General features: G+C 33.6%; 1 protein-coding gene and 1 long non-coding RNA gene across 2 annotated transcripts; one reads left to right on the top strand and one right to left on the bottom strand.

The window, feature by feature from the left end:
* Positions 1-2296: 2296 nt before the first annotated feature.
* Positions 2297-12914, top strand: LOC104895159 (hypothetical protein). The gene is made up of 4 exons (XM_010681591.4): positions 2297-3350; positions 3867-4093; positions 4886-5109; positions 11965-12914. The coding sequence occupies exons 1-4, from the start codon at positions 2576-2578 to the stop codon at positions 12749-12751; spliced, it is 2013 nt and encodes a 670-aa protein (XP_010679893.2). The 5' UTR covers positions 2297-2575; the 3' UTR covers positions 12752-12914.
* On the bottom strand, positions 7629-8881 carry LOC109135045 (uncharacterized). Its single transcript, XR_002040071.3, has 2 exons — positions 8278-8881; positions 7629-7871 (listed from the first exon to the last, which is right to left on the bottom strand). It is a non-coding gene; the product is annotated as an uncharacterized LOC109135045 (long non-coding RNA).
* Positions 12915-13036: the final 122 nt, after the last annotated feature.

Genomic DNA, 13036 nt, shown 5'->3' with positions numbered 1-13036 from the left:
CACTTCTTACCCAGTAATGGGGATCTTGGGTGCGTCTAGGCCTCTTGGGTGTCTCTCCATGGAGACACTTTGAAAAGTGGTTGTTGGGGGAGATACCATTGCGTTGAAAGAGAGATGATTCTCCAATATAGGGGCCCACATACTATTGCAATAACTTAAGTTTTCTTTTCTTCTTGCAACCATTTAATGATATTTTTTATAAAAATAAAACAAAAGATGGTAATAATTATTTTTTCCAACTACTATAATTTCTCTTTAAATATAAAATGAGCCTAATTTTGGATATATTTCATGCACAAAATGATCTACTACTTTTTTTTAATTTAAGAAATTAAATATTAGCATTCAAAATAATTTTTTTAAAGAAAATCCACATTGCATAAATTATGAAAAAGATACTTTTTTTTGTAATTATATTTAATTTACATGAAAAACTTAATTTATAGAACTCCACTACTGTTTCTTATCCACCACCATCTGATTCCGAATAGGAAAAGTGGAGCAGGCACTCCATACAATTTCAAGCAGGCATAAAGTCTATGGGTTTTTGGAGCGTGTGCTCCAAACAATATGTAATGTGCGCTCCGTTCTGGCATACGCGCCTGACTTTATACATCCATGTTTCTTTCATTTTTCATTAGGATTGGGGTTGTGACCACTCGTTGAACGTCAAATTATTGGAGCCTTTTAAGTTAAGTCAATACCAAATGAAATTCAAGTTGGTATCAAATTAGATTCCAAGTCGTACCAAGTTTAAATTTGTTACTCCAAATAGAAATTCCCGTTACAAACTTAACTCTAGTTAGGTACCAACTTGACTCTACTTTAGTAATAAAGTATCTATCCAACCTTTGAATATACCAAATTAGACTCTTGTTAAAGTCTTTCAAAGACTCGTAAGTTAGACACGTAGTTAAAAAAAAAGGTAAAGCAAACATGCAAGCCACAAAAACATAAATAATTTTAACACCAAATACCCTGACAAATTCATTTATTTACCATATATCCTTCGAGTTTTGAAAAATGTACAACTATGTTGGTCATTAAGGAAAATTCTGTTAGTTATCCCTTAAACCTCATAATAATCCCTAACTAATCCTAAATAACCTTATTTTTCAAATTTTTTTATTTTTAAATATATTCTACTCTCCCTTTATTTCCTTCTCTTCCCCTGCATTTCCTCCTTGGAAGCGTTGCATTTTCTCCTTGGAAGCCTTGCTCGCCACCAACACTACCCAAGTCTTGCTCACCACCAACCGTTGGCCATCTGCTACTCCCCGTCCACGTGAACCTTCGCCTCACACCAATACCACACATAACTCCTCCATTTCCCCACATTTCCTCCTTTGGCTCTTCGAACTTCGTTAGCAAGATTTAAAGCTCTCAGATAGAGAAAATGATTTTGTTTCTAGTTAGATCTAGGGCTTTAAAAAATCTGAATTTGCAAGGTTTGAGACGGGGTTTATAATGAAATGGCGTATCAAGGCTTCGAAATATGAGTTGAAAGTGTCGACTTCTTTGCATTATGACAGTCCAAAAATTTCGATGACTTTGTCGCATTCGAATTTCAGTGAAGCTGTTTAAGTTAGTGTTCCATGATCTTCCGCTGGTTTTCCATAATTTCCGATGAGTTATGCGTGGATATCTCCATCTGTCCTTGGGTTGGTTCCAACGATTTTCAGATGGTGCGAGACCGATTTTAATGATAGTTGTCGACCTCTTTTCTTTCTAATTTCTCTTGTAAGTTGCATGTGTTTGTAAGGCTGGGGAAGGGGAGGGATGGTTTCCAGTGGTGGTGGTGGGGATGGAGGTGGTTTCTCGGTGGGTGGGGTGGGGGAGGAGGGAAAAAGTGATTGTGTGGTGGCAAGGGAGAAAAGAAAGTGGGAGAGAAGAGAAGGAAAAGAGGAGAGAAAAATGTTAAACTTTTGTTTCTAAATAAATTAGATTAATTAGAATTAGTTAGTGATTAATAATGGGTTTAAGAAATAATTAACATAATTACCTTAAATGACTAACGGAATTAATTCACTATAGTCATTAATACATTTTATCAAAACTCGAGGAATGAATAGTCAGAATGTGACATTTGACATCACTCATCCCACAATCTTATTCACCATTTCACTCACTCTATACAAAATTTTCATCTCAATCAACCCATGATTTTATTTTCATTTAAGATAATAAACCTTTAACATTCTTCATCATCCATGCAAAGAGGAGGGTAGTCTATTCATGTAAAAAAAGGGATCACAATAAGAAAATACTCCTATAACGGCACTCTGCCCTATGCTTCATTGTGTTCTTCTGCTTCTCTCTCTAGTCTACACCAAAAAGCAGAAAATAAAAGATAGAAATTAGCTAAAAGAGGGCATGTGTAGCTTGTTGTGACTAATGAGACTAAAAATCAAAGTTTTCAACTTCTTTCTCCTCTCTTCTTAAAAGTATCACCATTTTCCATTCAATAATGTTGTATCCTCCATAAATCAAATCCAAATAAACCAAATCAAAACTCTCCATTTCTTCTTTCAACCTTAACAAATCTACATTTCTTTCCTTTTTAAAACAACAAAAAATGGGGTGTTGTGTTTCAAGAATTGATAGACAAGAAATGGTATCAAGATGTAGAGCAAGAAAAAGATACATGAAACAATTAGTTGAAGCTAGAGTTTTTCTCTCTTCTTCTCACTCTTTTTACCTTCGTTCTCTTCGTTCAACTGGTTCTGCTCTCTTTCAATTCTCCACCGGAGAATCTTCTCTCCTCCACCACCACCACCACCACCACAATCTCTCTCCTCCACCACCACCACCACCTCCGCCGCAACTTCCTCCAACGCCACCACCTCCGCCATCTATGTCTCCTAGTACAGACACATGGACAACCACCACTTCCACCACCACCACATCAGCTCTTCCTCCTCCACCACCACCTCCACCACCGCCGCCGGTGGCGGGGTCCACGTGGGATTTCTGGGACCCATTTGTCCCTTCCTCGGTCCCTCGAAGCGGGACCGAGGAAGAGGAGTGGGAAGAAGAAGCTGCTACTAGTACTACTACTGCTACTACTACTATTACTGCTACTGCTACTGCTACTGTTACTCCTATGAGAGCGGCGGCGAATGTGGCGGCACCACCTTCGGTGGTTAGTGGGTTTTCTAAAGAGAGTGAAATGGCGGTTGTGGTTTCGAGACAAGGGAAGGAATTAGTGGAGATAATTAAGGAATTAGATGAGTATTTTCTTAGAGCTGCTGATGCTGCTGCTTTTGTTTCTGGGGTTTTAGAAGTTCATACTTTCTCTAATCTATCTACATCTAATAATAATTATCATTACCATCATCTCGCTTCTTCAGGTAATTCTTTTTTTTTTTCACTACTAATTGTCATTTTTCTGAAACTATATAGATGTACTCCCTCCTTTTCAAAATATTTGATACGGTTTGACTTTTACGCTATTCGAACTCTCTATATGAGGAGTGTAATAGGTATCTTGATAGAAGAAGTATATTTATTAAAGTAAATTCCCAAAGAACCCCTTATATGAACACTCTTCACCTTTCCCAAAATCACAAAAAATTTCATTGATAATTGATATATGCACTATTTAGAACATACTTCCTTGATTTCAAAATATTTATACTATCTGGCATTTGATCATTATTCATCAACCAATTTTGATAAGCTTTCTCTAATTAATATATAAGAAAAAAAACATAATTGAGATCTTGTTAAATTCGTCTCAATACGAGAATTTCAAATATCAACTTTGCGACTATTTTGAAAAAGAGGGAGTATAAGCTACAATTTTGTTTTATATATTAATATATTTGGATATTATAAAATAATTGTTTTTGAAACAAATATTGTAGGGAAGGTGTATAATAATGGGAGGAGTTTGAGTTGGAGCCCAATGTTATGGGGATCAAGTGGGAAGTTAAATGGGTTTGGATCATGTAAATTAGGAGATGATATGGCAGTTGGTAGAATGGGGATGATTAATGTTAATAGTGGTGTTAATGTTATTAATGGTAGCAGTCATTGCTCTACTATAGAGAGGCTTTATGCTTGGGAAAAGAAGCTCTTCCATGAAGTCAAGGTATTCATTCTACTCAATTCTTTCTCTCGTTAATCTCAATGTTTCATCTTAGGAACTGTACTATGCTTGTTTAGTTTTAAATGTACCATTAGTATGTACTTCCTAATTCCTATGTGTTTTTTATCTTTCTCCGTTAGAAATCTTGACACTGTTTATACTTCGATAGAATTTTTTCATTTTTTTCTCGATTTATAAGAAAAATATGGTTATATGGAATCTTATATGATTCGTTTCGATTAGTACCTTATTAATATTTGACTGTTATAATTTTTTTTAATATATAATGAAAAATATTTAAATTTAAAAAGGTGTACCGAAAACACGCACAAAAAGTGAAAATGATTAAAAAATAAATAAAGTATGCTTAAGTACTCTTTGTATAACTCTTCAACTCTTATAAGGTTTATTTTTGTAGTGTGAAACTATTTGACTTAATTTTTGTGTCATGAATCTAGTTGGGGCAATTTCGTAACTTCACCGTGTGGAACCCACTATCTTTAAATTATTTTAGCTAATTTTAAAGTTAGCCAAACAGAGCTTTTCATCTTTGTACTCCTATAATAATTCTATTACATGTACTTTTTCTTTTGTGAATATTTTTGTAGCTTTTTAGTCTTTTTAGTTCAACTAATAATGGTCAGACGGTCTTATATAAGAATTTGTGTTAAACTGATAGGCATTGTGAAAGTTCACCCCGAATCCTTCTCTCTTACTCTTTACTTAATAAAGTTTTTTCGAGTCGAAAAATTGTGATGAAATTTTTTGACATTATGTAATTATTGGATGGATTAGAACGCAGAGACAATAAAGATGGAGCATGAGAAGAGGGTAGAACAGCTAAGGAGACTGGAGGTGAAGAGAGCAGACTATTTTAAGACAGAGAAAACAAAGAAAGAGGTAGAAAAACTTGAGTCACAAATAGAGGTTGCATCTCAAGCCATCCAAACAACCTCTAATGAGATCATTAAATTAAGGGAAACTGAGCTTTACCCTCAACTCCTCGACATCGTTAAAGGGTAATTATTATATTTCATGCCATAATTTTCTCCGTTTTGTTTTAAATGCAACAAATGAATATTTTACATCTTACAGATAATACTCATTTGTTGCATTTAAAACGAAACGGATGAGGAAGTATTTACTATGATAGACTATTGCTAGAAAATGACCCAATTGTGCATAAATATGGATTATGGAATGTGTGATCACATCACATGTTTTCGATCAGATGTAGAGCCAAGATATCATTGACATTCACGTGCACTATATTGTCTTTGGTAAACTGTCGTTTTGCTTGTTTAATGCTAAGCTACACTACCTTTCCAACATTGATCTCAATCCTTAATTTGTGTAAATAAATTTTATGAGTGAAAGAACCTTTTCAATTATGATTTATGATAAGAGCACATGGCATGCTTTAATGGTGAGCAAAGATCTTAATCTGAGATTTGAATACCTAACTAAGAGGATCGTTTAAGTCTTTAATATTTAGAGATTAGATCATAGTATTGCATTAGCACCTAATAGTTCGTTGTTATCATTAGCAATGACCACCCCCAAGACTCGAAGGCGTGTAATTCGCAAATCGCGAGTCTCGCCTGGATTGGACGACTAACGAGATATTATGCTCTTTGAGGAGATTGTTGTGTAATTTAGACTAGGGTATTCATGTCAGACACGCACTTAAGTGTCTAAGTGTTCGTCTTAGCTATCTTCTCAAATTTTTCCATGATTTTGGCCATAATTAAGGTGTCGAATTGTCGAAAAATTGACATTTGCAGTAAAATGAAGAATGTGGATGCCGGATAACACTCCAAATCTCTAGAATTGCATGCTCTTCACCAAGTTGCTCAAGGAAAAGTTTAACTCAGAAATTTTGGGGAGGGTAAATAATCTTTATTTAGTGGTTGTTTGGTTTACATGGAAAGTCAAAATTTTCATGAAATTATAATTCATAAGAAATAAATTACTTAATCAAACTCATGGAAAATTAGTTAAATTGTTTGGTTGATTATGGGGGAATTAAATTCCCGTGAAACTTTCTAGCATTTCGACTTACTTAGGGGACCTAGGTAAGTAACTTCCTCCATTTTGTGGGAACTCAAAATTCTAAGGAATTTCTAATTCTTTCATTTTGCTATTTTGTTGTCAACCAAACAACTCACCAAATTTTCAATTCTTCGGAATTTCTATTTTCCATGTTTTTTCATATCAACCAAACAACCACTTACTATTTTATGAAGAGTTTTCCAAGTAACCCTATATTTTTTGAATTTTATTTCTGTTTTATCATTTTTATATTTGAGAAGAGAGAAGTCAACAGTGGAAAATTTTCCAGGTCATAAGAAGATATGCCATTATTGCAACAGGACGTTGGTGGTACTAACAGATCCCATGCTTCAGAAAGAGTGATTTTGATTTTGACTGCCTTTGTTTTTACTTTTTACCATGTTTGAGATTTTGACTCTCACTTTTTCCAAATAAAAATTATCCAAATTTATTTTTTTGAGAGGGGTATCCGTTATTTGAGTTGAAATATACTATTGGCTGACCAAAATACCCTTATTAATAGTCTAAAAGATCAAAAAAAGACAAAAAAGGAAACACTTGCAGTACTTTTTTTTTATGAGAGTACTATAATTGAGGTGTATGGGTTGGAATTGGACCATTCTATATAGTAAAAAAAACTAACTATAAATGAACCTTTTATTGTTGCACTTTTGCATAATAGTGAGGTGTACTTATTTGTTTTCTTGTATTAGTTGTATAAAAAGTGTATAGGATGTAATAACTCTTTACTTGTACAAGTAACTTGTTCTGACTTTTGCACATGGTCATTAGTGCTGTCAGTTTGGTTGATAACTGATGGTTAAACTGCAAACTGTTGATCAACTGAACTGAATAAACTGAACTGAATTGACCCATAACTGAAAAGTTAAAAACCGATAAGTCAATCAGATTAAAGTAAACTGCAATTAACTGAACTGAAACTGAACTGAAACTCAACCGAAAACATACCAAACTGAAATTAACTGGAAGAAAAACCGATTTAAACTGAACTGAACTGAACTGAAAATGAACTGAATTTAACTGAAAACTGTTTCAAACTGTTTCTAACTGAACTGAATCAAACTGAATAAAACTGTTTTTAACTGAACTGAATCAAACTGATTTTAACCGAACTGCATAAAATTTGGTCGTAAATAACATTACAACGAGAATGAATAAATCATCGTAATTGTATATTTACAACCAGTCATCAATCTCGTCGTAAATCTATGCATTTACAACCAATAATCTAGTCGCAATTTGCACCTTAAAACAGAATTAACTTGCATCTACAACCAAAATTATTCTCATAATTCATTTAATAAACTACAATGCATATTTTGCTATTGTATACTTCCGAAGCTTTTTGTCCTATCACAACCATCTCCGTGATTACCCATTTTATATTATAACAACTATGATTGGCAAAGACATTCTTAGTGGATCTAGAAAAGAGGTTCTTTATTAATAAAGGCACATGACTATATAGATGAAAAAATCTCATCTTATACAAAATAACATGTTTATTCTCTTATAAATGAAAATATAACATGTAAAGTATAATTACAAAAAACTAGAAGTACAAAATATAATCAAGTGAAGCATCCTACAAGTAAAATAAATACTTCATAGAAAAGAAGATAAAATGTTTAGAATTCTTCAAACTAAGTCACACATGGAGTACAATGTTGGTTTGTTGGTTGTGCTTCCACTTCTTATTAGGAAGTACCTACAATTAAAATACATATACAGTGTTATGAAATTACTAATATGAAAAACATAGTCTTGAAAAAGCATAACATGTAGATAATAGAAACTTGAAGAAAGAAGTAGCAACAAATTCAAAATTGAAACCAAAATCCACTAGTACTTACAAATTCCATTGAATACTAAATTGCAAAACTCACAATACTCACATGGCCACTCAACAAAACTTTTTAGATATATGGAACTATGTGATTAAGCAACCCTTGGAAAAAAAAAATTAAAAATGATGTGAGATATTTGAGTAACAAAATTCAAAACTTAGATTTAAGTGATATATAAGAAAGTACTTCAAAGCTATCAACAATTAGCATATGAAGTAGCTATAATAAAAGTAAAAAAGAACTTGTTAATGAGAAGTGAAGACTAACCTGCTACTCCGTACAGGAATAGATGGCTGTCATAAAAAGTTTATGGCCCATAATCAACAACTAAGGCTGTAAACCTCAAACTTAATTGTCCAATTACATAGCCAAGAACAATGAGGGGTAAAGGATTAATGTTGGAATTTTGAGGAGAAAATTTACCTAAATAAAAATTAAACCACAGGAACAACAGATGAGTAGTTATCAGATTGGTCGAGTATTCGACCGTCGCTAACGAGCTACCATTAGCTAATTGTGACAGTCTGTCATATTATTGCCACCGATTGAGCAGTAGAAAAATCATAAATCAGAAATCGAAGTCGGAGGCATCAACATTAGCCACCATGAGAACTTTAAATTATAAAATTTTAGGAAAAAAAGCTTTTGTGAAAGAAATAGAAGTGTAACAACTGAATCTGATGACTCTAGTTGATGGGCAAATTTCAAGTGCAAGTTTTCAGCATTACTTTGGGAATTTGGTTAAGGAAAGAAAATGACAAAGGATGAGAATTTTTTTGCCTTTCTTGCTTTTCTTCAGGTGTTAGGTAAAGATATATTTTTGAGGTTTGAAATTTCACTTATTGCAAACCGGGAAAAGATGGCGCTTCTTATTTTCATCCAAAATTTTAGTCTTAAGTACTCCCTCCGTTTCATAATATAATGCCTACTTTATTTTTTGTGGGTCAACTTTAAATTTTTTGACTGAATATTCTTATTTGAATGTATAAAAAAACATATTCATGTGAGATCTTGTTAGATTCGTCTCAATGCGTAATTTCATAATATCAACATTTTATATTTTTTATCAATATGGAATTGAAAATATTAAAGGTCAAAGTTGCGTTTTGAAAACTGTATAAAAAAGAAACAAGCATTATATTATGGGACGGAGGGAGTATTGCGACTTGATTCATCTTCTACCATGAGATTTTCGCCTGGTTGCAATAAACTACTTATAATTACGACCATATTGAAAATCTGGTCGTAATTGACTATTAGTTGCGACCAGAAATGCGTAAGGTTGTAATAATTGGTCGTAAATGTAACCTTTTCTTGTAGTGGGTTGGAAAAGAAATCTATCCAGGCTTGAATGGTCAGTTAACATTGGATTTTTTTTCTGTTTCACCACTTTACTTTTTTATGCGTTTCTTTCAAATTTAAAGTTTAAAAAGTCCAAATTATAAATTCCAAACAAGTGAATAACCGGATAGGAGGAACTAAATAAAGAATAGATGACCAATGAGCAGATATATCTTCAATTACCCAGTTTCACTCGACCCACCCAGTTCCGACCCATGACACACTGTCACCTAGATTATTTCGACCCAAATCGTTCCGACCCAGCTTGGATCAACCCAAACCTAGCCAGTAACCCAGATTGACACCTCTAGCTCTAAGGTCATTAATTAATGTTTTGATTATAGTCATTTACATAAATTATAGTATAACTATAATTATATTGCATATACTTTTGCTTATCAAGCTATAATTCTTATAGAGTTATAGTGTTACGTATACAACTATTAGTCTATCACCTAATTATCTAGTAGTTAGATTATATCTATTTAAGTGAACTTATTGTTTAACGATATAACTTATATGAATTTCATTGAGTTGATAGTAACTTCTTATAATTTATGTTCATTATTGTTATTGTTTTCATTGTCATCATAGCTATTTATCGCACACACGAGTTGACTAAAAGTAACTGACTAAGTGTCATCATAGTTATTGATACTATTATTTGTATTATTACTATTTTCATCATCGCTTTATGTTACTTATTAATGATACACATTCATTATTCATTTGTCTGACAACAACTTATTCTACTTCAATTGGATATTTTTAGTTTCAAAATTAGTTGAAATTAAATATGACTTGGTTAAGTAGAATATAGCTATGTGGAATCAACTTAATAACTTATATTGATATACATTGTCCATCTAACCCAATAACTACATATTAGTTCAATCATATGTTTTATGTTTCAAAATGCATTTCACATAAAGACGATTAATTCAAATATCGCATTGTTATCTTAAATTAACTTAGAGGCTACCATTGACACATTCACTATGTACACTAACAAAAATACTTGGATCATTTAAGTAGATGTTTTTTGTTTCAAATTCCATTATATATTGGAACTTTGGAAGACATAATGCTTAACCACTTACATTAACTGATTTATAAAGTAATTCATCATTATCAATCATCATCTTAATCTTTGACCACAAGCAATCACAAATTCATCATTGATAGTTACACATTGGAAAACTATAGAATAATGAAGAATTTGAAATTGAATTTTTCAATATCACCAAATGTTGAACCTTTAATAAAATAATTTTACAGAAAATATGGCAACTTCAAAATGCCCTTTCGTAGACAAATATATATACGTCTCTTGGTGCCATTGTTGTGTTCGACAAGTTTAACGACACTTTAACCTATGTGATAAAAGTCCAACTGAATTGGAATTTCCTGCAATGAATAACGGATTGATCCGAAGCGAGACCCGAAACACATGGTATAACCGATATCAACTTTCACCCGAGTCAATGTGGGTTTCCTTAAGAAACTGAAAATAACTGAACCCGAACCGAAAATAACTGTTTAACTGATAGTAATCCGTAAAAAGTCAACTGTTTGAACCAAAACTGTATGGGTCAAACCAAAAGATAACTGTAAACTGAACTGAACTTAACTGGAAATTGAATTAACTGTATGGTTTGAAACTGAAACCGAAAAAGTTTAAACTGAATCAATCAATTAAGTTCGGAAATATAAACTGAATTAACTGAACTGAAGTCAACTGAACTGTTTGGTTTAAACCAGAACTGAACTGGTTAACTGAATTGACACCACTAATGGTCATGCATTCAAGTAGACCAAGTCTTTTTCTCAACACCAAAAATCTTATATGTGGCGACTTACAATACTTACTGTTTCCTTCCGTCCTTAAATAGACTTTCTATTCGACTTGTATGATCTCGAACTCAAATTTTGACGACAACCTTCTCTAATCATACTTTTGAAGATGAATTAAATTTGTGAAGTTTTTGAGCGTATGTCGAATAGATGTTCGTTTCATCGTTTGTTCCTATTTATTCTTCTTACTTTCCTTATCAAATGATTTTTTAGAAAACCCTTCTTTTTCCGAACTGTTTTTAGCCATTTTACCGCCATAATTTGGATCACACTAACTTGTCCCTAATTTTTATCATTATTTACCCTTAATGCTCTGCGTATATGCAGATTGTAGGATTACTGAGATGCGATACTCTCCTCATCATGCTTTTAAGGGTTACGATTCTAGGAGAATGTAAACCTTAACATTTCAAAATATCCTTGTTAAACGTTCCTCTGTCTAGGCCAATTTATTAGCTTTCAATTTTGGTACTTGTTCTTGTACAATGCTTCTCATTGTAGTGAAGGTTGGACAATTCGAATTTCAGCAGCTTTCCTTGTACAATGCTTGTCATAGTAGTAATTGGTGCAACATTATAGACTGAGTTTACCCTCGACGTGATATTATGTCGTGTTTGTATAGAGAATGCATCATAATGTATTTGGAACTACTGATTTATGTCATGGTTGCAGGTCCTCTGAAGTTTGTAAGTTATTACCTTGATCTTGTATTCAGCTATTATTACTAGTGGTTTAAGTTTTTGTTAAAACAAATTGTAGGTGTATGTGCATGTGGAGGAGCATGTATGAGTGCCACCAAGTCCAAATGCACATTGTTGATCAACTCAAGTTCCTAAACACCATACCATCCACTGAACCCACATCCGAGATCCATCGTCAGTCCACATTGCAACTCGAGGTAGAGCTTCAACAATGGCATCAATCATTTTGCAACCTAGTCAAAGCTCAACGGGACTACATCCGTTCCCTAACTGGGTGGCTCCGTTTAAGCCTCTTCCAGTTCAACAAAAACCCACTAATGAGGTCCATGCAAGATTCTACCATCTACTCCCTTTGTGAACAATGGCAGCTTGAAATCGATAACGTCCCTGATAAAGTGGCATCAGAGGGGATCAAAAGCTTATGGACAGTGATCCATGCCATTGTAGTTCAACAAGCTGAGGAGCTTAAGCAGAAGAAGAGATCAGAGGTAGCTAATAAGCAGCTTGAGAAGAGGGCAGTCGAGCTAAGGTCTTTAGAGGTAAAGTACGGACCATACTCAAAGCCTGAGATATCGAGCTCAAGAAAGGGGGGAGACCCAGTAGGAGAGAAACGAGCAAAGGTGGATATGTTGAAAGTAAAAGCCGAGGAGGAGAAGGCTAAGCATGAGAAATCAGTTAGCGCGACTAGGGCTATGACACTAAACAACATGCAGATGGGGCTTCCTCATGTTTTTCAGGCTATGACTGGTTTCTCAAGTGTCTGTAAGCAAGCTTTCGAGAAAGTATACAACGAGACCAAAAATATGGATCAGGAGCTTGATGTCAAGAGGTTGATGATGACTTAGAAGCTGACATGGGACTTCAAAACAGGGTACTAGGTGAATTTTTCTTCTTGTTTCTTTTCTTTTTGCCTTTGTATAGATCTATCTTTTAGACGTAGGACGATGTTAAAAATTTGTAGGTTAGTGAAGTTGATCAAATGAAAATCTTGCGAGAAAGACTTTTTAACTGTCTTCAGGTGTTCAGAATTTACTGCTTAGTTTTTTTAAAAAAAAAAGAAGAAGTGAAAAACCACTGAAATTTTTGGACCGTATCTTATGTTTCATGGGCAATAGCAAAGAGCAACGGGA

This window comes from Beta vulgaris, chromosome 6, assembly GCF_026745355.1.
Source record: "Beta vulgaris subsp. vulgaris cultivar EL10 chromosome 6, EL10.2, whole genome shotgun sequence".
NCBI lineage: Eukaryota > Viridiplantae > Streptophyta > Magnoliopsida > Caryophyllales > Amaranthaceae > Beta > Beta vulgaris.
The sequence above is the reverse complement of the archived record's forward strand: the minus strand, read 5'-3'. Positions and strand labels throughout refer to the sequence as shown.

Coding starts and splice junctions, on each gene's coding strand:
- LOC104895159 (XM_010681591.4), top strand. CDS start 2,576: ATGGGGTGTTGTGTTTCAAGAATTGATAGACAAGAAATGGTATCAAGA. Junction 3,351..3,866: donor CCATCATCTCGCTTCTTCAG/GTAATTCTTTTT, acceptor CAAATATTGTAG/GGAAGGTGTATAATAATGGG. Junction 5,110..11,964: donor CTCCTCGACATCGTTAAAGG/GTAATTATTATA, acceptor AACAAATTGTAG/GTGTATGTGCATGTGGAGGA.